Raw genomic sequence first — 25,545 nt, 5'->3', positions numbered from 1 at the left:
AGTGGAAACCCCTGATAAACCCATCAGATCTCATGAGACTTATTCACTATCATGAGAATAGCATGGGAAAGACGGGCCCTCATGATTCAATTACCTCCTCTTAGATCCCTCACACAACATGGGAATTCTGGGAGATACAATGCAAGTTGAGATTTGAATGGAGACATAGCCAAACCATATCATTCCGCCCCTGGTCCTTCCAAATCTCATGTTCTTATATTTCAAAACCAATCATGCCTTTCCAACAGTTCCTCAAAGTCTTAACTCATTTCAGCATTAACCCAAAAGTCCACAGTCCAAAATCTTACCTGAGACAAGGCAAGTCCCTTCCACCCATGAGCCTGTAAAATAAAAAACAAGCTAGTTACTTCCTAAACACAATGGGGATACAAGTATTGGATAAATACAGTCATCCCCAATGGGAGAAATTGAACAAAACAAAGGGGTTACAGGGCCCATGCAAGTCCGAAATCCAGCAGACAGTTAAATTTTTTTTTTTTTTTTTTTTTTTTTTGAGACGGAGTCTCGCTCTGTCGCCCGGGCTGGAGTGCAGTGGCCTGATCTCAGCTCACTGCAAGCTCCGCCTCCCGGGTTTACGCCATTCTCCTGCCTCAGCCTCCCGAGTAGCTGGGACTACAGGCGCCCGCCACCTCTCCTGGCTAGTTTTTGTTTTTTTGTATTTTTTAGTAGAGACAGGGTTTCACTGTGTTAGCCAGGATGGTCTCGATCTCCTGACCTCGTGATCCGCCCGTCTCGGCCTCCCAAAGTGCTGGGATTACAGGCTTGAGCCACCGTGCCCGGCCTAAATTTTAAAGCTCTAAAATGTCCTTTGACTCTAGGTCTCATATCCAGGTCACACTCATGTAAGAAGTAAGTTCCCACGGTCTTAGGCATCTCTGCTCCTGTGGCTTTGCAGGGTACAGCCTCCTTCCCAGCTGCTTTCATGGGCTGGCATTGAGTGTCTGTGGCTTTTCCAGGTGCCTGGTGCAAGCTGTTGGTAGATCAACCATTCTGGGGGCTGGAGAAGAGTGGCCCTATTCTCACAGCTCCACTAGGCAGTGCCCCATAGGGACTCTGTGTGGGGACTCCAACCCCACATTTCCCTTCCACACTGCCCTAGCAGAGGCTCTGCATGAGGGCTGTCATCCTGCAGAAAATTTATTCCTGGACATCCAAGCATTTCCATACATCTTCCGAAATCTAGGTGGAGGTTCCCAAACCTCACTTCTTGACTTCTGAGCACCTGCACGTTCAACACCAAGTGGAAGCTGCCAAGGCTTGGAGTTTCGACCCTCTGAAGCCACAGCCTCAGCTATGTTGGCCCCTTTCAGCCATGGCTGGAGAGGCTGGGGTGCAGGCCACCAAGCCCTTAAGCTGCACAAAGCATGGTGATCCTGGGCCCAGACCACAAAACCACTTTTTCTTCTAGGGCCTCCAGGCCTGTGACAGGAGGGATTGACATGAAGGTCTCTGACATGGCCTGGAGACATTTTTCCCATGGTCTTGGAGATTAACATTGGGCTCCTTGCTACTTATGCAAATTTCTGCAGCCAGCTTGAATTTCTCCCCAGAAAATGGATTTTTCTTTTCTATTGCATAGTCAGGCTGCAAATTTTCTAAAGTTTTATGCTCTGCTTCCCTTATAAAACTGAATGCCTTTAACAGCACCCAAGTCACGTCTTGAATGCTTCGCTGCTTAGAAATTTCTTCCACTAGATACCCTAAGTCATCTCTCTCAAGTCCAAAGTTCCACAAATCTCCAGGGCAGTGGCAAAATGCCACCAGTCTCTTTGCTAAAACATAGCAAGAATCAAATTTGCTTACATTCCCAAGGAGTTTCTCATCTCTATCTGAGACCGCTTCAGCCTGGATTTTATTGTCCATATCACTATCAGCATTTTGGGCAAAGCCATTCAACAAGTCTCTAGGGAGTTCCAAACTTTCCCACATTTTCCTGTCTTCTTCTGAGCCCTTCAAACAATTCCCATCTCTGCCTGTTACCCAATTCCAAATTCACATTCAAATTTTCGGGTATCTTTTCAGCAATGCCTCACTCTACTGATCCCAATTTACTGTATTAGTCTGTTTTCATGCTGCTGATAAAGATATACCCAAGACTGGGAAGAAAAAGAGGTTTAATTGGACTTTACAGTTCCACATGGCTGGGGAGGCCTCAGAATCATGGTGGGAGGCGAAAAGGACTTCTTACGTGGCAGCAGCAAGAGAAAACAAGGAAGAAGCAAAAGTGGAAACCCCTGATAAACCCATCAGATCTCATGAGACTTATTCACTATCATGAGAATAGCATGGGAAAGACCGGCCCTCATGATTCAGTTACCTCCTCCTAGGTCCCTCCCATAACATGTGGGAATTCTGGGAGATACAATCAAGTTGAGATCTGAATGAGGACACAGCCAAACCGTATTAAGGGGTATCTCATATATTAATAAATATAGGCGTTGAGTGGGGCTCATGTTCAGCCATAGGAACAGAGAAGCACAGAAAACTGACTTGAGGAGATGATAATGACAATGAGGAAGAGAGAGGCAGAAAGAGTTCTGGCAGCGTTCTGGTTTTTAGCTTCTCTCTGAGGTAATGTATGAGTCTGCAGAACACAGTCCTCAGCCAGGTCACTGCTTCCCACTGGCTCAGGTTAAAGGGTGAAGGCAAAAGACCAAATGTCCTCAGTTGACAGATTGCTTTGACCAACTGAAAAATGCAGACTGGCCGATGTTGCCTCAAAACTACATGACTAAGGCTGCTTCCATGGAGAGGTATAAAAAGGAAATCCCTACTCACAGAAATCAGGAGCAATTAAAAGGGTTTGTCTGCATTTTTTAGACAGAGGCTCAGAGAGGTGAAGTAACGTGCCCAGAGTCACACAGTTGGTGAGTTGGGCGGCTGAATTCAAACCCAAGTCTTTCCATCTCTGAATCTCAGGTTGTAGGGGTGTTGTGTTTTTGTTTCCTATTAGTCATCCTCTGTTAACTGTTTCCTGGACTTCTGTTTTAACTAGAAAGAACTCAGAGATCTGATAAATATCCCTTAGGTACCCTATAAAAATTCCATGGGTATTACAATACTCCAGGCTACCATTGTCCTGAGAGGAAAAAAGTCAGTGTGTGATATAGTTGAGGCTGGTCTAGGCTTACAGTGTGCAGAGGCCTACAGGCCAAAGGCAGGACGGCGGCTAATTGGGCAGTGATGTCCCCTTCTCTCTTCTGAGGGCCTTTGTTCGCTAGTGCCCACCTCCGAGTAGCTCTGGGAGTAGAGAGCAGTGATGATGGATGCTCAGCTGCCCTTTGGCCTCCATCTTTGCCTGCTGGCTGGGCTTGTGTGATTCCCAACTGAATTGTGACTCTTGGCTTCAAGGATATTTGTGGAGCTCGAAGACCATCCTGCATGGTCAGAGTAAAGGGATGCTGACAGGATGGTTTTAATTCAGGGTGGTCTTAGTTCTGAGAGATTGCTGCCTCCAAAGCCGGACTCTTGGGCTGTGCCACACTGTGTGCATGTCATACTGAGCCCCCTTGCACTTGCTGGGCTTTGTATTCCTGAATACTAATTTGGAGCAAGAGACAACTGAGTCTTCTTGAGGGCTAGAAGGGAGGAGTGGGGGTCATCCCCAAGGCCATTGCTGATGGCAGGAAACACCACAAACTGAGAAGCAGTTAGTTTTTAACCCTTGTGTCTCACCACAACCAAACACACACATGTGCGTGCACACACACACACACACACACGTCTTCCCATGTGAAAATCAACAAAAAGACATGTCTTCCTTAACTTCCTAAGTCAAGCTTCTCATGGTGATTGCCTGAAATATGACAGGTAAGAGTTCAAATCACACGTAAATGCCCCATCAACTTTGCTCTTTCTAACCTGACCTCTTGAAATTTAGTCGGATGGACTCAGGATGACAAAAGAAGAATCCTTGACATCTTGGCACCTGTTTTGTCCCTGTGCTGACTCTTGTTATCCAGTGGCTCCTAATGTTGAAGTTCTGGAGGCAACTTGTTGTTCACTATCCCTGGGACTGACTTGGCTGTGTGGGCAACTGTCCCCTTCCTCTCTCTGCACTTACTTGAACTGCTTAGAATGGGCTTTCTTTTATTCATTTTTGAGACAGAGTCTTGCTCTGTCACCCAGGCTGGAGAGCAGTAGCATGATCTCGGCTCAACTGCAACCTCTGCTTCCCAGGTTCAAGTGACATGCCTCAGCCTCCCGAGCAGTTGGGACTACAGGTGTGCGCCACCATGCCCGCTAATTTTTGTATTTTTAGTAGAGACGGGGTCTCGTGATGTTGGTCAGACTGGTCTTGAATGCCTGACCTCAGGTGATCCACCCACCTTGGTCTCCCAAAGAGCTGGGATTACAGGCGTGAGCCACCGTGCCCAGCTGAATGGTCTTTCTAGACTGAGAAGGGCAGCTCCTTGGGTGCAGACACTCCAGATGCCACAGCCGCTGGCAGAACCGCCATACAAGCTCTCTCCTATCTTCTGCATTCAAATAGCTCCTAAATAGAGAAGTTGGAAACAAGAGTTGAGTATGTCTACCTTCTCTGAGTCACACATGGAGAGTGAAATATTTGTTGCACGGACACCCTTTCTGCTGCACATTTGATGAAAAGAGCCCATTTTGGTGTGTTTTTTGGTTAGATTCAGTTCATTCTGGCCTCCAGTTTTCCTTGTGGGACAGGGGGCCTGGTCAGTTGTGATTCTCCAAGGGGAGATCAAATAAGAGATGGGGAAGGAAAGAAGAGCACCAGGCTAGGCAGCTGCAGGACTAATCAACCACAAGAAAGGTACAGACCCAGTGAAGCTGAAGGTGGCTTACCTGCAGGGCTGAGAACCCAAACAGGGGCTCAGGGCCACACCCAGGAAGTAGAGAATAGGTAATGAAGGAAGGATGGGCAGGGAAAAGAGTTAGGGTGCACATTAATTTCCTATGGTTGCAGTAACAAATGACCACAAGCAGAAATTTGTTTTTTACAGTCCTGAAGGACAGAAGTCCAAAATCAAGGTGTTGGCAGGGCCACGCTCCCTTCAGAGACTCCAGGGGAGAATTCTTCCTTGCTTCCTCCGGTTTCTGGTGGTCATCAGGATTCACGGGCCTGTGGCTGTATCTCTCCAGTATCTGCCTCTGTCTTCACATGGTCTTCTATTCTATGTGTCTGTTTTAAAGATATTTGCTATTGGATTTAGGGCTCACCAGGATAATCCAAAATCATTTCTTCATTTCAAGGTCCTTAATTTAACTATATCTGGAAAGACTTCTTTTCCTAGTAAGGTCAGGTTCATGGGTTCTAGGGATCAGGATATGGACATATCTTTTGGGCATAGCCAACATTTAGCTCATTACAGGGTGGGAGGAGACAGAAAGTAGGATAAAACAAGCCAGTAGGCCAGGGCAAGGGGCTCAGGATCCAGAACAAGAATCAGGTAGGAATGAGGTAGTGGCAGCCCCTCCTTTAGGTACCCTCTGTGTATTAGTCCGTTTTCATATTGCTGTAAAAATACTACCTGAGACTGGGTAATTTATAAAGGAAAGAGGCTTAATTGACTCACAGTTCTGCATGGCTGGGGAGGCCTCAGGAAACTTATAATCATGGTGGAAGGCGAAGGAGAAGCAGGTACCTTCTTCACACGGCAGCAGGAGAGAGAGAGTGAAGGGGCAAGAGCCCCTTATAAAACCATCAGATTTCATGAAAACCCACTCACTATCATGAGAACAGCATGAGGGACACTGCCACCGTGATCCAATCACCTCCCACCAGGTCCCTCTCCTGACACATGGGGATATAATTCCGATCACAATTCGAGATGAAATTTGGGTGGAGTTATAGCCAAACCATATTACTTCAACGGGTGGTTGGGGGACAAAGGCCACATCTCAAAGGGCTGGACCATGACAACCTCCTGTTTGCTTCCTGCCTTTCCCTCCCTTTTTGCGCACATCTGTTTCAAAGCTAAACTTCTGGGGGAGCTGCCGGAAGAAACCCACCTTGGGCCGAGCTCAGTGGCTCATGCCTGTAATTCCAGCACTTTGGGAGGCCGAGGTGGGTGGATCACCTGAGGTCATGAGTTCGAGGCCAGTCTGGCCAACATGGTGAAACCCTATCTCTACTAAAAATACACATTCCCCCCAAAAATTAGCTGGGCATGGTGGAGGACATCTGTAATCCCAGCTACTTGGGAGGCTGAGGCAGGAGAATTGCTTGAACCCAGGAGGTGGAGGTTGCAGTGATCCGAGATCACGCCATTGCACTCCAGCCTGGGCAACAAGAGCAAAACTCCGTCTCAAAAAAAAAAAAAAAAAAAAAAAAAAAAACCCAAAAGAAACCCACCCTGAATTCTTTATCTAGGTTCCCTATTGGGAACAAAAGTTTCTTCTTTGAGCTTCTCATCCCTAGAGTCAGGGTCCTTTCCAGAGTCCTTGAGGGGAAAAAAATGGTTTTCAATGAATTTCATTAAGTTTACTTCCTAATGTGAAGGTATATGTTTTTGAAGGCCTTTCCTCTTGCGTTATAAATTCTACCCTGCCATGGTCACAGTCTTCCAAGGTTTCTGCCACTCTGACCCTGCCAGCCTGGTCTTTTCCACTGGTTAGGTTTAGGCACAACTGTTCTTTCCTCTCCATGCTTCATTCACTGAGGAATAATACTATTAAGATGGTGAGTGTAGAATACATCTAACATTCTTGTTTTGGTAGATACCTAGATATTGGTTGTCATCAGTCAGGACAGGCTAATGCTGCTGCAGTTAACAAACACCCACAAATCTGTGGACAATTCTCAATCTTAGTACATGTCTATGATGGTTAATATTGAGTGTCAATGCCAAACAAATGGAAGAACATTCCATGCTCATGGATAGGAATAATCAATATTGTGAAAGTGGCCATACTGCCCAAAGTAATTTATAGATTCAATGCCATCCCCATCAAGTTACCAATGACTTTCTCCACAGAATTGGAAAAAACTACTTTAAAGTTCATGTGGAACCAAAAAAGAGCCTGCACTGCCAAGACAGTCCTAAGCCAAAAGAACAAAGTTGGAGGCATCACGCTACCTGACTTCAAACTATACTACAAGGCTACAGTAACCAAAACAGCATGGTACTGGTACCAAAACAGAGATATTGACCAGTGGAACAGAACAGAGCCCTCAGAAATAATACCAAACATTTACAACCATCTGATTTTGACAAACCTGACAAAAACAAGAAATGCGGAAAGGATTCCCTATGTAATAAATGGTGCTGGGAAAACTGGCTAGGCATATGTAGAAAGCTGAAACTGGATCCCTTCCTTACACCTTATATAAAAATTAATTCAAGGTAGATTAAAGACTTAAATGTTAGACCTAAAATCATAAAAACCCTAGAAGAAAACCTAGGCAATATCATTCAGGACATAGGCATGGGCAAGGACTTCATGTCTAAAACACTAAAAGCAATGGCAACAAAAGCCAAAATTGACAGATGGGATCTAATTAAACTAAAGAGCTGCACAGCAAAAGATGTTAGTTTCATCAGAGTGAACAGGAAACCTACAGAATGGTAGAAAATTTTTGCAATCTACCCATCTGACAAACGGATAATATCCAGAATCTACAAAGAACTTAAACAAATTTACAAGAAAAAAATCAAACAACCCCATCAAAAAGTGGGCAAAGGATATGAACAGACACTTCTCAAAAGAAGACATTTATGCAGGCAACAGACACACGAAAAAATGCTCATCATCACTGGCCATCAGAGAAATGCAAATCAAAACCACAATGAGATACCATCTCACACCAATTAAAATGGCGATCATTAAATAGTCAGGAAACAACAGGTGCTGGAGAGGATGTGGAGAAATAAGAACACCTTTACACTGTTTTTGGGAGTGTAAACCAGTTCAACCATTGTGGAAGACAGTGTGGCGATTCCTCAAGGATCTAGAACTAGAAATAACATTTGATCCAGCCATCCCATTACTGGGTGTATACCCAAAGGATTGTAAATCATGCTGCTATAAAGACACATGCACACGTAAGTTTATTGTGGCACTATTCACAATAGCTAAGACTTGGAGCCAACCCAAATGCCCATCAATGATAGACTGGATTAAGAAAATGTGGCACATACACACCACGGAATACTATGCAGCCGTAAAAAAGGATGAGTTCATGTCCTTTGTAGGGACATGCATAAAGCTGGAAACCATCATTCTCAGCAAACTATCAGAAGGACAGAAAACCAAACACCGCATGTTTCAGATGGCCTATTGTGGGACCTCACCTTGTGACCGTGTGAGTCAATACTCCTTAATAAGCTCCCCTTTATATATACATCTATCCTATTTGTTCTGTCCCTCTAGAGAACTCTGACCAATACAATGTCCTTGGTTGGCTATGCTCCATGTCATATTTACTTAAGGACTCAAGCTGATGGAACATTGGAACATTAGGGGTTGTCACAGCAGAGGGAAAAGAGAGCATGGTGAATCATACATTAGCTCCTAAATTCGCTGCCCAGAAATGAGACGTTGGTTTTCACTGGCAGCCTACATCTAGTCTCCTTGTATAGGAGTTTCTGCTGTAGGGAGCAATATTTAGGGATGACAATACAGTTGATCCTTGATGACTCCTCCACCCTTCACAGTTGGAAATTCGTGTATAACTTCTGACTCCCTAACATCTTAACTAATAATAGCCTACTGTTGACCAGAATCCTTATCAATAACATCAACAGTCGCTTAACACATATTTTGTATGTCATATGTATTAGATATTGTATCCTATCGATAAAGTAAGCTAGAGAAAATGGTATTAAGAAAATAATCAGAAGGGAAAATAAATTTACTATCCATTAAATAGAAGTGAATCATCAGAAAGTAAAGGTCTTCATCCTCACCATCATCACATCGAGTAGGCTGAGGAGCAGGAGGGGTTGGTCTTGCTGTCTTAGGGGTTGCAAAGGCAGAAGAAAGTCTGAGTATTAGTGGTCGCATGCAGTTCAAGCCTGTGTTGTTCAAGAGTCGACTGTGTATTTTTCAGAACAGTGTCTGGCCCAATGAATGTTTGCTGAATGCATAAAGAAAACATAATTTGTGTACTACATCCAACTGGGCAGTTGAGTACTACGTCCAACAGGCCAGGCATGGTGGCACGCACCTATAGTCCCAGACACTCAGGAGGCTGAGCCGGGAGGATCATTTGAACCCTGGAGATGCAGTAGTATACTCTTATATTTCTGCTCATCCTTTTAATCCACATCCCCTCTCAGCTTTATGGGGCTTAATATAGTTATTAGTCAACTGTCAACTGAAGTCATTTTGCTCTTTGAAATTAAAGAATAAACACAAAATTTACAAAGCGCAACCCCATATCCCACAGTCTGTGGAAAGTTCAGCAGCCACCTCAAGATCTTTGTGACTTATCTAGGAATTTTATGCCCTCTAGTCACTTGTGGATTTACAACCTGATGTTTTGAGCTCAACTTGGGTCTTATATCCACCACAATCTTCTCTGCTCTTGCAAATCCAGACAGAAAACTTAGATTTTTGTCCCTACCGTTCTACCCAAAATATCCAACTGCAACAAACACGCTGTTCACACAAGGCACCACTCACTGAAGGCTTGATGTAGTTCAGCCTCCCTCCCACTCAAAGATCCTTCCCAGTTACCTACTTTGTACTTTCCTGGCCCCCTCCCTGGGTTCTGGCTTCTCTTTTTCTCCCCTCAATTCAATCCCCCTCACTTTAGTATGCAGGGCAATCTCTCTTTCCTTCTACTCTGCCCCAAGCTTAACTTTGCATAGCCAAAAACTGATTAATGTCTGGATTAAACAAAGGGCCATTTATGCAAGATAGAATCATTGGCAGAGGTTTTGTAATTTCTTTCTCTTTTCCGCAGTAGGTGGAAGAAAGCTGTATGGAAATTCATTTTCCTTAAACTGCAAGAAGTGGCTACAGTTTGGGTTTAAATAATCTTTTCCTGGCTAGGTGAGGTGGCTCACGCCTGTAATCCCAGCACTTTGGGAGGCAGAGGCGGGAGGATCACAAGGTCAGCAGATGGAGACCATCCTGGCTAACACGGTGAAACTCCATCTCTACTAAAAATACAAAAAAAATAGCTGGGCGTGGTGGCGGGCGCCTGTAGTCCCAGCTACTGGGAAGGCTGAGGCAGAAGAATGGTGAACCCGGGAGGCGGAGCTTGCAGTGAGCCGAGATCGTGCCACTGCACCCCAGCCTGGGGGACAGAGTAAGACTCCATCTAAAAAAAAAAAAAAAAAACTTTTCCTTCCTCCTTTCTGGTAAATATACACTTTCTTGACATCTATTTCTGATAAACTTTATTTCTTTAACACAGTGGTTCTCAAACTTTTGGTCTCAACTCTTTTGCACACTTAAAAATTATTAAGGGCTCTAAACAATTTTTGTTTATATTGACATTATCGACATTCACTATATGAGAAATTAAAAACTTTTGATGTTTTTGAAAATCTTTTTTTTGAAGTCTGGCTTAATAGAAAACAGCTGTTCTGCATTTATTCCGTTGCAATATCACAGTCTAGCAAACTCAACTGTATGCAACTCATGAGAAAGTGAGAGTGAAAAGGCAAATAACATCTTAGTATTATGAAAATATTTTTATATTGACCATTAAAACCACTATTTTAATACACATTCTACTTGTGCATCCTCTTTATGGAAAAAAAAAAAATCTTGAAGAAATCAATGAGATTTTGAATAACCTTAGGCCAGCCATGGTGGCAAGTGCCTACAGTTCCAGCTACTCAGGAGGCGGAGCCGGGGAGGATCGTTTGTGCCCTGGCGTTCCAGTCTGTAATGAGCTAGGATGGCGCCTCTGAATAGCCACTGCAATCCAGCCTGGGCAACATAGCAGACCCCCATCTCAAAAAACAACACAAAACAGAACCATGAACCAAAAATGCAGAAGAAACTCATTGACTGACTTGTCAATTTTAATAGCTATGGCTCAAGACGGTACAATTAAAAACTATGCATGAAGGAAGAACAGAATCCAGCGACATTAGGGCCACTCTTTCACCTTTGCCTCCATCTAAAGTTCCTATTCATCCTTCAAATCTCTGCACAGGTGACGCCTTTTCTCTACAGCCTCTTCCATCACCACAAATACGAGTGATTATAATAATAACATTATTAACGATTACTACCATTTATTGGCCACTTAATAGGAGCCAAGCAACATCAAAACACAGCACGCGTCAGCTCACTTAATTTTCACAGTAAACTCCGAGGAGGATGCTGGCTTCACTTTACAAAGAGGTGACTGAAGGGTGGAGAAGAAAGACCTCTGGCCTCTAGCTCTATGCCTTGCACATCTGCTCTGTCTCAGCACTTATTGCACCCCGAGGGTCACCGTCCAAGTGCCTCTGTCCTGCTCAAGGTGAGTCCTTGCAGTCAAAGGTCAAGGGTGGCTCGCCTCCACGTCCCCCGCAACCAAACCGCCCGCTCTCAGTGAGGGAGCCACCAGAAGGGAAGGAGCCTCCCAGCTTCCCGGTCCTCACGCTCCCGGAGCCCACACGCCCCAAAAAAGCACAGGAGAGCTCGCTGAGCTCTCCGCGCTGCTAAACCTCTCCAAAGAGGTGCCCGTGAGCTCGTCGCGGGGTTCCTCCTCCGCCAGGTGCGCCGCTGAGTTCGGAACCTTTTTCCTCCCGCCGCGGTAGCGGGGCTCAGGCCGGAACCTTTCTTCTCGCATCGCAGTTGCCGGTGGGGAGGAGTGCGGGGCAGGACCAGTCCTCCAGCGGCCGCTTTCTCGCCGCGGTCGCCGGCTGCTTACGTGAGCGGGCCCAGTGTGGGGCTGCGGGTACGGGTCGCTATGGCCGTGGACATCACGCTGCTATTCCGGGCCAGCGTCAAGACCGTGAAGACGCGGAACAAGGCGCTGGGAGTGGCGGTGGGCGGCGGGGTCGATGGCAGCCGGGATGAGCTGTTCCGCCGGAGCCCCCGGCCCAAGGGCGACTTCTCCAGCCGGGCCCGCGAAGTGGTGAGCTGGTTGCTATGGAAACGGCGGGTTGAGGAGGGGGCAGTCCTGTGACAGGGACCCCGAGCCCCAAACCACACCCCGTCCCGTAAGCATTGTGTGAAGGAGGTGGCCCCAAGGGGGACAGGAGAGTTGGCCTCAGAGACCGGACAGCTTTTTGGGGAAGGAACAGCCTTATTTTAAGGAAGGGGGACGCATATTGGGGAACAGATTTCTCCTGCGGCGGCGGGGGTTGGGGGACGAGGAAGGAGACCCTCAGAAATCTCTATCTGGAAAGTGCACGGGCAGCTTTGTGAGGTCATGAGTTCGCCGTCACTACAGACTTGCACTCAGGGGAAACCTCACTGTCCTTCACTTCCTGTTGCAGAACTGACCACACCGTATTTGCCTGTGCTCTTTACTTGTCTGCCTCCCATCCCCAGTTGAGATTAAAAACCATATTCAACCGAACTCTTTCTTCCCTTTGTCTCCGCGATAAGTAGGGCTCAGTTCCTCTTGAGACGAGTTTAGGGTCATCTTTCGCAAACACGGTGTTACAGTCATCTCAACTACTTTCTGTTCCCTGATCAGAGCAGGTGTCCCTTCATCTCTCTGGGAACAGGAACCTTTTCCTTAAGGGCAGGGACAGTTGTTTTCATCTCACAATGCATGACTCATAGCATTGCTTAGTAAATGTTTGTTGAATGAATGAATGAACAAAATGGCTGTCTTTCCCGTTAAACAGAAAATTCCATGAGGGGAGAGATGTTTGTCTTGTTCCCTTTTGTGTCCGTGACACCAAGGAGGGATCTAGGTTTTGTGGGGCCGAAAGTTTTTATAGTTATGTCTGCCGTCTTTAAGAAATAAAAATCACCAAGAGAGATTCAGAGCTTTGGAAGATGGAAGTGAGGGACCCCGAAGCTAAAACCTCATTAATTTCACAGTAAATCCTACTCTGCTTGGCATACACTTGGCACTGCATAGACACTCAGATATTTTCGAATGAATGTATGCATGCATGCATTAATGACAGTTAGCAGAGGATACTTAAACATCAGAAAGGGGTTGGACCAGATGAATACACTCTCCCTATTGATGAACATCTATGAAGCACCTACTTTCTGACCAGCCTCATGTTAGAGTAATATGATGTAAAAGGAGTAGTGGAGTAGACGGACATAGACATAAAACAAGTGCCATAAAGCCTTGCAAGTGTTATGTAGGGCACAAAGAAGAATGTGGTCAGTTCTACCTGAGGATCAGAAAAGGCTTTATAGAGGTGATGATGCCCAAAACAAATCTTGAAAGAGGATTAGTTGGCTCCAGTGCAGAAGGGCATCTCAGGCTAAAAGAATAGTATGCGCTAAGATGTGGAGGTGTGTAAGAGTCTGATATAAGTTGGTTCAATAAACATTTGAGTGAGACTGGTATGTGGGACTCTCATAAAAATTGGACCGGGAGAGATCTTAAAGGGCTTTGTATATCACTGCGGAGTTTGAATTTTGCCCTCTAGGCCGTCAGATGTTATATGGTAGAGAAAGTACCAGAGAAGGAGCCAGGAGACCAGGTTGTTGTCTGAACCCTGCAACTGTTAGCTATATGATTTCATTAAGCAAGTGTCAAGACCTCAGTTTATTTACCTGTAAATGGTCCTTTTTTTTTCTCCTCCTCCTTTTAAAAAACTACCTTGGTCCTCTATATATAACAAATTAAAGTGGAAGCTTCCTAGGCTGAAATGAGAGGAAGAGAAACAGGACACTCTCCCTCCCAGTTTGGCCTAAGCACTTCCTGGGGTTCCTTTTGTAGAACTGTGGTATGAATATCACAGTATTGGCGTTGTAAGGGTCCCTTCTGACTCTGAAACCACTGATTTATGAACACTGTGCTAATTTTGAGTCCTGCTCAGGGAAAGGGGGGATTTGGGAATGGTCGAGACAAGAGGCACAGTTGAGTTGGCAAGCCCTTTGGATAGCCCTGTGATCACTTCCACCTCTCCCTGAGTGGTGAAAATGTGTTTTAGACTTTTGAGTTAATGGGCCTCAGGGACAGTAACAGTCCTGTAGGGTGCTGAGTTCCCTGTCACTGGAAGTAATTAAACAGAGTGATGACTGCTTTTCAGAGATGTTTGAGAAGAACTTTGTGCATATGTCATAGGTTTGGACCGCGTGACAGTGAAACTTCCAATTCTGCTATGTATTGATGTGAGTAGGTGTCACATTACCTTAAGTGAGTACATGGGCTGTGTTGTTCAGGGACACTGTCCCCCTGACGTAGAGGAAACATACATTCTTTTAAGCAATTTTGATTTTGTGTTGTCATTGCTTTGCGTATTATCTCCTGTTCTTCCAACCATTCCCCACTCCCCATCTTCTCTTGTGGGAATTTTAACTAGAAGAGCTAGTGATGGATGTCCTGTGCTTTCACTATGATTAGATGTGTCAAAAGTTTGCCTGTTATTTTGTTTGGCCTGGATTCCTTATACAGAAAAGTCTGGTCAATACCAGAAGCACATATTCTAATTCAGGTTTAGCCCTGGTTGTCAGACTTAATGAAATGTAATAAGTTATAGTATGCCTTTTGGTAAGTGCCTTCCTTGAAGCATTTGCTGTTACTTCTAGGATGCGTTTTAATCTGGTTCAATTTCTGTTCTTCCATTCCATTCCTCTAATACATGCCTGATGCCAGATTTCCATCTCACTGAATTGTTGTAAAGGTTATATTAAGTTTCATAAAATTGCATTGAAACTAAATCTTCCTTCCCTACCTCCCACCAATAGACTGATTTCTTCTGCATCATTCTTTTAAACATTTAACTTTTATGTTCAATTTTGCTAAATTTATATGTACTCAAATGCATGTCTACCCATTAAATTACAAATGGAGAGTAATGACTTTTCAGATTATTTGGGGGAGGAACTTACATTATTCGAACAACTCCAAATAATAATGAATATGTCACTCTGCAATGGGAATTTGATTAGTTAACTCATTTGAAGTGTGGGACTAATGAGGACGGTGGGATTGGAAAGAGACCTGGGCCTTGGGTTCAAATCTGGCTTCTGCTACTTAGAAATGGGTGAACTTGGGCAAGTCTGACTCTCATTTTCCATTTCTATAAAATGGACATGATAATACCCTACCTAACTCACAAGCTAAGTAGGGTAGCTTGTGAGTTACCCTACTCACGTAGTCTATATGTATATATTTTAAGAAACCAGACTAATTATTATTGTTCCCCTCAAATACCTCCCCCCTCCTCATGTAGGCCATTTAGACATATTTTCTTTAGTGGCACCAAGCTATATTTTCCAAACCACTTAGTTTTCTTGCACTTTCATTCCTTGCTTATAAAGGGGAGCCAAGTTAAATGCGTGAGGAATGAGTGAAAATCCTGGGTAGGTACTGATGAATCAGTGATGGTGCAGAAGTACTGTCTGCATTTGTAAAAGACGGTAGCATTTCTTTGCCAAGGTGAAACTCTTTCAGTGATGGCAGATGTGTGGCAGGTAGGCAGCTGTTACTTTCTTTTCTTCCTTGTGATCATGGAAGCCAATGCTCATATCTTCGTGGATCCCTAGAGCTCAGAATTCTTTGCAACATTGTCCCCCAGGAGCCATTACCTGTTATTAGGCTTGCCATTCAAGTTGAAATCTACTTGGCATATGGTAACAGTAGAATCTGTATGCTTAAAGCAGACCCATGTTGGTTTGTTTGTGTGTATGGTTTTTTTTTTCACTCAAAAGGACCTCGAGTTCATTTTGTCAATAGATAAGAAAACTAACATCTAAATAAATGAAATTACTTGCCCTAAGTCATAGCAGTTGAGGTCATAGGACAGAGCCAGAACTAGAAGCCAGGTCCTTTGACCTGGTTTAATGCTGCTGTCCCCGTGTCCCCTACATCCTCCTATAATTTTTAAACCAGAATTTCTTTGGCTTCTGAATGGCAGTGAGTTTCTTCTTCTTGAGTTAATTCTGAATACTGAATACTGAATGGAACGTGGGGCAGGAGGACTTGGATTTGAATGTGTCTTATCTGCTATATGAACTTGGGGAAGCCACTTAATTCAGTTTCCTTATGTCTAAAATAGAGTGAGTAATGGCAACCTTATAAAGTTGTTAGATGAAATAAGAAAAGGTATGCAGATGCCTACATGAGTCTGAGTTCTTTTGATTGCAATTAATAGTAACCTAATGTAAACTAACCTGAACAAAGTGGAAATGCCTTAGCTCATATAACTGGAAAATCCAGGGATAGAGCTTCTTTCTCTGGCTCTTATCTGTAAAGCCCAGGAAGCAAATCTAGTTTCTGCTTGATTCTCAGGTCTCTCTTGTAGTGGTAATTATGGCCAGAGGGATGTTTCTTTCATTGGTCAGGTCTATGTCCACCTCAATCTGTGGTTAATAGGTGGCTTGGATACTATGTAGCCCCCACCAGAACCTTGGAAACGGCAGTGCCCTGTCTGGGAATAGGGAGTAAGGAATGTTGGGCAAGCAAAAGCAACAAAAACATCCCTCACAGTGCCTGGGACAGTGCCTGATGTGCCTTCACCTTGTCTGCCTGGCTGTATTCAGCTCTGTGGGGAATGAGAAACTAGAAAATGCAGGAGTTTATAATGACAGGTTCTGGGGTGAGGATAGGCCTGGAGATGCCTCATAGTGGCAGCTCGTCTATTCTCTTACTGACTTATAAAGGTTACGGGAGCCAGGGGTGGTTACCACACAGGTAACCAAGAAACCTGTCAGCACCGAACTGCTGTGCAGAGGCAGCAGGGGCTACTGGAGAGCCCTGGACAGGAAAGCAGGAACCCATGTTCTAGCCGCAGGTCTGCCAGTAAGTGGGCTGCTCATGTGATTTCTCTGGGCCTCAGTTTCCACATTAGTAAAACTGAGAGCTTAAACTAGATAACTGCAGAGATTTCTTGTAGAATAAGGACATTTTGATTCTAAATAAGGTAATAGTGATCCTGAATTGCTGGGAACTCTATTTTCAGATTAGGCATGCAGATGAGATTTTGTTCTTGATAATACATTCTTTTGTGGAAGCTAAACTTCATTTTTTATTTACTTATTTTTAGGAATTGATTATCTTGAATCTTTGGCTGAAATTCAGAGTTCTTGGAGTGGCCCAAAGCCAGATGATCTGGTTCTGCTACCTCTCTGGCCTCACCTCCTCTCCCCCTCCTTTTGCTCACTCTACTCCAGCTACTCTGGCCTCTCATTTTCTCACATGCATCATGCACATTCCCCTCTTACAACCTTTGCATCCCTCTACCTGGAACACTTTTCTCCCAGATTCCATATGGCTTGATTTCTCAGTTCCTCAGGTCTCTGGTTAAATGTTGCCTCCATGAGGGCTTCCTTGAATGTCCTACGTAAAGAGGCATCCTTTTTCTGTCGCTTCCCCTAGCATATCGTATATCCATTTATTTGTTGTTTGTCTACTAGAATATATGTTTTCTGAAAATGAAGAACTTTGTGTTGCTAGCACTGAATCTGTAGCTTCTAGAACAGTGTAGGGATGCAGGTGCTTAGTACATACTTCTTAAATTAATGAATAACTGTTAATCTACTGTGTCTCTCTCAGTTTTTGGGCTAGGTGATCTCTGTCCAAGGCTCATTGTAGTTCTAAAGCTGTGTGATCCTCACATGATTCTTGAATATTACATGATGCACGTTTATACTTAGTCCAGTATTAGGAGTAAGCATTCAGTATATAGTAGCTTTTATTTTATTAGTAAGATTCAGTTCCCCCCTCAGCACGTGTACACTCTAGTGAAAAGGCAGGCACAGGTACACAACAACTCAGGTATGAGTAACAACTGTAACTTTTTTAGCATTGATTCCCCAGAACCTCCTTGATTTCCTTTTCGGAGGCAGTGTTGAGTTTGTGTGCCAGTGTTGGAACCCAAAGCTTGAGCTGGGACCACCTGGGTTATAAATTTTACCCAAGGGTTGAGAATAATCATAGTTAGGGGATTTCAGTTGAGGGAGCATGATTCAAAGAAGCAGTATCATGCAACAGGTACAGTGATTCCATGAGAGGCAGGAAGGACAGGAGATAGGGCCAAACCATACAGAAGTAGGATCAGGAAACAATGGAGATTTAGAATGCAAGCTGTGAACAGAGCATGAGTGTGCTGAATAATATAGATTTCTTTTTAAATATGGCAGGAACCTTTTAGCTAATGAAATAAGGAGCAACTTTGGTAAAAGCTGGAGTGAGAGGTTTAGGGAGAAAGGTTCATTCGCCAGCCTACCCTTCTGTTACCTTCCCCCTCTCCTTGAGGAACCCCAAGGAACCAACCAGAGGGCCCAGAGACACACAGTTTAAAAACCACTGCTTTAATGCTCTCCAGGGCCTCTTTTAGCTTCATGATGCTATGTTTTTATGGATTGCAATAACTAAGTGTGTACTGTAAGGAGAGCTCAGCACTGCAGAGTTTTCATGAGATTGTGAATCCTTTGTGTGGATTACACTTCTGAATTTTGCCCAAGACTTAGGAGGACTGTAAGTTTTGAAATGTATTTATTCAGTAATTAATTTATACCATCATCCAATAAACACTGAACATCTGGTGTGTCAGGCATTGTGGGGCCACAAAAAAAAAGTATGAGGCATATGTCCCTGTTCTTTGAAAATATAGATAAAGGATACCTAAATCTCTTTGGGGGAGAATCAGTGGAAATCTCAAAGTGATCATCAAACTTGGCCTTTAAGGAGAAAAACCATTCCACCAGACGTAGGTAGAAAGGATGGATGTGAGCAAAGGCAGTGGCGCACAACAGCAGGGCAGTTTGGGAACCAGCAGCAAGACTGGTATGACTAGAGCCCTTTTCTAGAGGAGATCTGGGTGAGGGTCAGAGTATCAGGGGATGAAGTTGTGCTGAAGTGGGTTAGAGCAGGGGTCCATAAACTGGCCCACAGGCCAAATCTGGCCCACTGCCTATTTTTGTAAATAAAGTTTTATTGGAATATGTCATTTTCATTTGTTTAAATATAGGCCAAGGATACTTTCGTGCTATAGCAGCAGAGCGATAGCCTACAAAGGCCTGCGAAACTTAAAAATACTTCCTGTCTGACCCTTTAGAGAAAAATTTGCCAACTCTTAAATGACAGCATTGTTAGCAGTGCTGAGGAGTTTGTACTTTATGCTCTGGGCTATGCAGCAGAGGCATGAATGGATCATGTTTGCATCTTAAACTAATCCGCAGTGCTGATGATGGGTTTGAAATGTAACAAGACTGACATGGGGCGCTAAGTAGGATGCTGTTGCAGTAATTCAGGTGAAACTGAGGGGCCGGTGACGGTAGGGTTGGGTGGGAGAAAATAGATGAAGTAGGTATTTAGTATTTAGTAGGTAGACTCAGCAAACTTAGTAAAACTTAGTAACTAATTAGTGGAAATAGAAAGAGGAGGAGGTAGAGTAATTCCCAGTTTTCTGGTTGGAAAAGTTAAATGGTAGAAGATTACAATAACAGCATTTTCAGGGTTAGAGTTGGGTGCCAGTTATTCATGCCTTCTTCTAAATTCTAAATAGTAGAGAATAGATCCAAGGAGCCCAGTGGACACTGAAGTTTTATTAAGACAGCACGTGGTGGATAACTCCCCAGCAGCAGTGCTTACTGATAAATCTGGATTGGAGAACATAGCTGGAACTCAATGGGGTCCTTCAGCTTTACTATATTTAGACCTTGGAGACAGTTGAGTACAAAATAGATACCCAGTGCATACATACCTATGCCCAGCCAGTTGCATGGAGATTGAGACCTGTCTCAGCAATACGGCTGTCACTAGGCTGGGCCTTATGGTGGCGAGAAGTACAAGGGGGTAGAGACTCAGGAGGGCCCGTGTGGATGCCAGGTTCTCTCCTGTTATTCTCAGTTCTGCTTTCTTTATTCTTGAATGAAACTCATCCTGGGGGTAGTGATTATATCACATGTTGTAGAAGCATGATTCTCGGGGATAGTTGATTCATTTTCTCCTGCATTCCATGAAGAATCTGGAGTGTGTCAAAGAGTTCCCTCTTTCCTCACTTTTGAGTTGGCAGTTGACCAGTTATTATGTGTATCACCTACTAGGGTAGGGCTTCAGAAACACGTCTTCTCAGTGTGACATTTTTAGTGAATTCTTCCCGTCAGGGGCTGGCTTCATTTTGGAGGCCCAAGAACCAGATTTATTTACATATTGGGTCTAGAACCATCTGTCAGGGCAGATATCAGCCAAGCTCATATCAACCTGTGTGTAAGTCAGAATACCAGTTAGTTTGTTGTAAGCACTATAAGTAATGTGCAGAAGGATACAAATTTTGGAAACTCAGTCATTTTTGAGCTTCTGCTGTAGGTCAGGAACTCAGTTAAGGACTTTATGTGCCCGATTTCATTTAATTTTTCTCTTTTTCAGGGGATAGAAATATATTATTGAGTGATTTTATAATATTGATTGTATTATGAATAATGTGATTGTTGAATTCACATAAACTTGATGTTTGAGGTCTCTTACTACATGGAAATCCATATGGGCTCCCTCTGGTGGGTAAAGTGTCAGTGAAGTCTGCAAATATTAATTACAACTTATGGTATGAAAACCATTTTATGTTTAAAACGTATTACATTTAATATTGACTTAAAAAGAGGCACCTTCAAAACTCCTCTAAAAGAAAGTGAATAAACCAAAGGAATGAAAGTGTGGTATATTGAATGAACCCAATAACAGATATGGAACGCTTGCAGCACAGTTGAAATTTTACATTCGGTAATACTTTTTTCTTTCTTACAGACTTTCAGATCCTCAAAGTCTATGAACACTAAAGTTTGCCAACTTCCACTTATCACCATCTAACATATGTCTGTTTGTCAAAATGTTCTTATGGAATTTGTAAGCTGTATTTAACCAAGAGAGAGACACTTTCCATTTCACAATATTGTAACATTTCTATCTAATTTATAGTCAAATGATAAGAAAACTCTGGTGAAATGAACACTTGCCTTTTCTTGGACATTTTCTCCAGCAGTGAATTCTGTAGTCTTAGCAGAAGTAAGAGGCTACAGCATGTCTTAATCAGAGGAATTGAGACAGGAATTAAAAAGTGTATGTTCTGAATTATAAATACTTTTGGCTTTGCCAGTAACTTACTGTGTGATCTTGGAGAACTCACCTAACCTCTCTGGGTGTCACTCTTCTGATTTTTTAAATGAGAGGTTTTGACTAGATAATCCGTAAGGACCTTTTCAATGAGATGGTTGCATGACTCAGAACTCTTTTTCTGAAAGTCCCAGGATATATTTTTAAATACTTTTTGCAGTGATAACTGCCCATTACCTTGTGATATTTTCCCAGATTCTCTGAAAGAGTGAGGTTTTGTTTTGTTTTTTTTTTTTTTGGTTTGTTCTTTTTTCAAAGTTAGCATTTGGTGTGTTTTCACAAATGTATTTGATTCAAAAGTGGTTATATAATTTTATAATGGACTTTTATCAGCAGGACACATTTTTGAAGTTGGCTATTTTAAAATCTGATTATAAAATTAGTAGGTGCTCATTAAATAGAATAAGGAAGAAAATAGTTCACATTTAGTACTACTGTCAGGAAATAACCATAGTTAAAATTCTGGTGTTTAACTTTCCAGACATTTTTTCTATTAAATAAAATCAGGATTTTTCTATAATACTGTTATGTAATCCCTCTCCACATGCCCCCCCTCCTTCCTTGGGGGAGTAGAGAGGGGTTACATAACAGTATTGTAGAAAACAATGTATTTTGGAAATTTTTAAATATCAGTATATATTGCTTTTACCACCAGTTTATTTGGCTGCATAGCTATTAAAAATAGTAACAAAGAATTGATTTATCTGAACCCCTGTTGAAAGCTATTTAGACTGCTTCTAGTTTATTAGTATTGTAAGCAAACTATATTTTTTACCAAATTAGTTTGAAATTGATCATAGCCTCTTAAAAAAGACAAAAAATATAGTTTGTTTTTCCTTTAATCTTTTCTCAAATGTAAAAAATTGAATGTCCTAATATTGATAAAAGGAAAATTATTGCTACATTATTTGAAAGTATTAAATGTTTTAGAACTTATTATCAGTTCTGGTTGAGTATAGAAAAAGGCATGTAATTAGAGGCAGACTACTTAGGAAAGCTTTGACTGACCTGGGAACAGATCTTTGAAGAGCAAGTCAAGTGGATGGATGGTGAACATGAGCCTGGCGTGCTCAATGACAGTAAGGAAACCAGCGTAACAAGGCCAGTGGGGGCTTCTTACTCAGCAGTGTGAAAACGGGGAGGTGCTATGGCCTGATTACAGAGGCCTTGAGAGCCATTGTATAACATTAGTGGGCAAAGGTCAATGGTGATCCTATATCTAATTAATGACCATTTAGAATATAATGAAACATTTATAGTAGCAACAAAAAGAATTTCTAGTAATAACCTTAAAAAGAAATGTAAATGACCTAGTTGAAACAAACTGCAAAATTTTGTAGACAGATACAGAAGATTTGGACAAATAGAAACACGGATACCTGGAAGTGAAGAAAAGTGTTGTCAACACATTAATTATTGCTTTAGTGCTCGCTTTGGCAGCACATATACTAAGACATTTTAGCACCAAAAAATAATACATGCATATGTGAATTTTTTAGTGAAACCCATTAGTCCAGGGTGTGTGTGTGTGTGTAAATTTTATCCATGCTAAAGGATGTGTTGTAAATCAGTAAGAAAAGGAAGATTTATTCAGTGATTGCGGATAATTGGTTAGCACTTTGGGAAAAAAAATAAATTTTTAGTTCCTTGTTTCATACATATATTAAAATAAATTTCTAGATGAACTAAAGATTTAACTATAACAACCAAACTGAAGAAAATGAAGATAAATGTTGACATACTTTGTAGAAGTGGGAGGTCTTTCTGAGATTAAAAGTTTGGCTGGGTGTGGTGGCTCATGCCTGTAATCCCAGTACTTTGCGAGGCTGAGGTAGGTAGATCGCTTGAGCTTAGGAATTCGAGACCAGCCTGGGCAACATGGCAAAATCTCATCGCTATAAAAAAAATACAAATATTAGCCTGCTGCGGTGGCACACACCTGTAATCTCAGCTACCTGGGAGGCCGAGGTGGGAGGATTGCTTGAACCTGGGAAGCAGAGGTTGCAGTGATCCAAGATTGTGCTATTGCACTCCAGCTAGGAAAAAGAAAAAAAAGAAAAAGCGAAGTTTGCAGCAGCAGGGGTTGTTTTCTTTTCTTTTCTTTTCTTTTTTTCACGAAGCCTTGGAAATGTTCACAGAACAGCAGCAGCCTTAATAATACAATAATAATGATTTTGATGACGATAGTGATGGCAGCTGTCACAAGTGCCTTACGTAGAGACACTAGCATTATTCCCAAGTAGAGAGAAATTGTTAGGTAAATGTGACATACTGAAGAGTATGTCATGACATGAGAATTATATATTATTATATGTAATTAATATATACTTATGTTATTATGTTAGCTTAAAAAAATAACTACCCAAACCAGTTACAATTAAAACTGTGTATGCAAACCCAAAAAACTCTAGGCATGGAAATGACTGGAAGGGAATACACCAAAATGTTAACCATGGCTTTTTCTGAGTGATGGGACTTGGGTGATTTATTTTTCTGCTTCTATCATCCAGAATTTCTTTAATGAACACAGATACTTTTGAAATGAAAAGCAAAACAGAACAAGTAAAAGTCCTGGCAGATGAGTTTTTATTTCCTGTGGTAGGAAATGGAGAATTAATAGTTTTTGATTAGAAAAATATTATGAGTAAGCAATATCTAATTCTATATTAAATGTGCAGTGGAGGGGTGGGGGCTATTTTAAGGAAGTCTGTGGTAAAATCTTCTGTAAAGGGAGTAATTTTCCTGTATCTCAGCTGGATTTCCAGTCTAGAGTTTCTTAACCTATATGAGAAAATGATCCACAAATGTTGCATTGATGTCTTAACTTTCTGGTTGTTATTCTAAAGCATAATAAATGATAATAATGGCTACCACTTGTTGAGCACCTACTCTACCTGGCCCTTTGTTAAAAGCTTTATAATTTATTTGACTATCCTTTCAAGTTAGGCTCCTTTATTCATGAAGAAACTGAGGTTCAGAAGGTTAAGCTATCTCCCAGGATGACGTCCCTGGTGCTGTGAGATGAGTAGTCATGGCACGTGTGTGCTGTGCTTCTCGGGTTGCTTGCTGCCTCCCAGCTCTTGGGCATGCACAGGTGTCCTGTGGCAAGATCGTCCCAGGCTGGGAACTGTGCTCCACTTGGCGTTCCACAGACCAAGCCTCTGGGGACTTGCTCCTTAGTGTGTTATCACATCATCTGCTGTCTTTAGGAGCATATTTTGGTGCATATATTATATATTTGAAAGTGCTTGACTACCTTTTGGGGAAATACGGCTGCTTCCAAACCAAACTTTTTCTTTTAATCAACAATTACCATGTGACCATGCATTTTTTTTTTTTTTTTTTTTTGACACGGGGTCTTGCCCAGGCTGGAATGCAGTGACCAGATCTCAGCTCACTGCAAGCTCCGCCTCCCGGGTTCACGCCATTCTCCTGCCTCAGCCTCCCAAGCAGCTGGGACAACAGGCACCCACCACCACGCCAGGCTAATTTGTGTATTTTTAGTAGAGATGAGGTTTCACCATGTTAGCCAGGATGGTCTCGATCTCCTGACCTCTTGATCCTCCCGCCTCGGCCTCCCAAAGTGCTGGGATTACAGGCGTGAGCCACCATGCCTGTCCGACCATGCATTTCTTAAAGATAAGTGTTGAGGTTTACTTTTGGGGAAAAGGGAAAAAGATTTGTGGTTTTAGTTAGTAAAATCATTGAGAGGGAAGGAGACCCAATTTATGGATTATAGACATTTGAAAAATTGTAATTCCCTTTTCTGTTATTGGGATACCAGTTTTTAATTTTATTTGTTTATTAAACAGTCAGTTCCATGGAGATCTCTGGAGCTGAAATGGCTTTTTAGAATTGCCCAGTTGAGGCAAAGGGCCAGGGCTTTTTAACCACTGCATTGGCTAGCCATTGTCTGTGGGCTTCTCCCAGGGAAGGGCGCTAGCATTGGGTGAGGCACCTTCCTGCTGCTTGAGACTCACTTGGCTGTGAGCCAGCAGCAGGCAGTCCTCCTAGTACCTGGGGGCCTCACTCTGAAAGGTGTGGTTTAGCCACACAACCTGCATTAGTTCATTTTTTGCATTGCCATAAAGGAATACCTGGAGCTGGGTAATTTATAACGAAAAGAGGTTAATTTTGGCTCATGATGCTGCAGACTGTACGAGAAGCATGGCATCGGCATCTGCTTCTGTGAAACCTCAGGAAGCTCATAGTCATGGCAGGAGTTGAAGGGGGAGCAGGAGTGTCACATGGTGAGAGAGAGCAAGAAGAGAGAAGGGGGAGGTCCCAGACTCTTTTTAAACAATCAGATCTTGTGTGAACTGAGCAAGAATTCACTTATCACCAAGGGGACAGCGCTAAGCCATTCATGAGGGATCAACCCCCATGATCCAACACCTCCCAGCAGG

The 25,545-nt window shown here is 42.9% G+C and overlaps 1 protein-coding gene across 3 annotated transcripts in view; it reads left to right on the top strand.

Moving 5' to 3' along the window:
- Positions 1-11,851: 11,851 nt before the first annotated feature.
- Positions 11,852-25,545, top strand: part of LOC105465850 (syntaxin 18) — a 124,438-nt gene continuing 110,744 nt past the window's right edge. For 2 of the 3 annotated variants that reach the window (XM_011714483.2, XM_024787914.2), the window contains exon 1: positions 11,852-12,019. In XM_011714483.2, coding sequence (XP_011712785.1) covers positions 11,852-12,019 — 168 coding nt within the window. Of the gene's footprint in view, positions 12,020-12,085; positions 12,105-25,545 lie in introns of those variants that run through there. The other variant, XM_071093872.1, reaches the window with a different exon arrangement.

The sequence above is a fragment of the Macaca nemestrina genome, chromosome 3, assembly GCF_043159975.1.
Source record: "Macaca nemestrina isolate mMacNem1 chromosome 3, mMacNem.hap1, whole genome shotgun sequence".
Lineage (NCBI taxonomy): Eukaryota > Metazoa > Chordata > Mammalia > Primates > Cercopithecidae > Macaca > Macaca nemestrina.
This window is presented reverse-complemented; position numbering and strand designations above follow the sequence as displayed.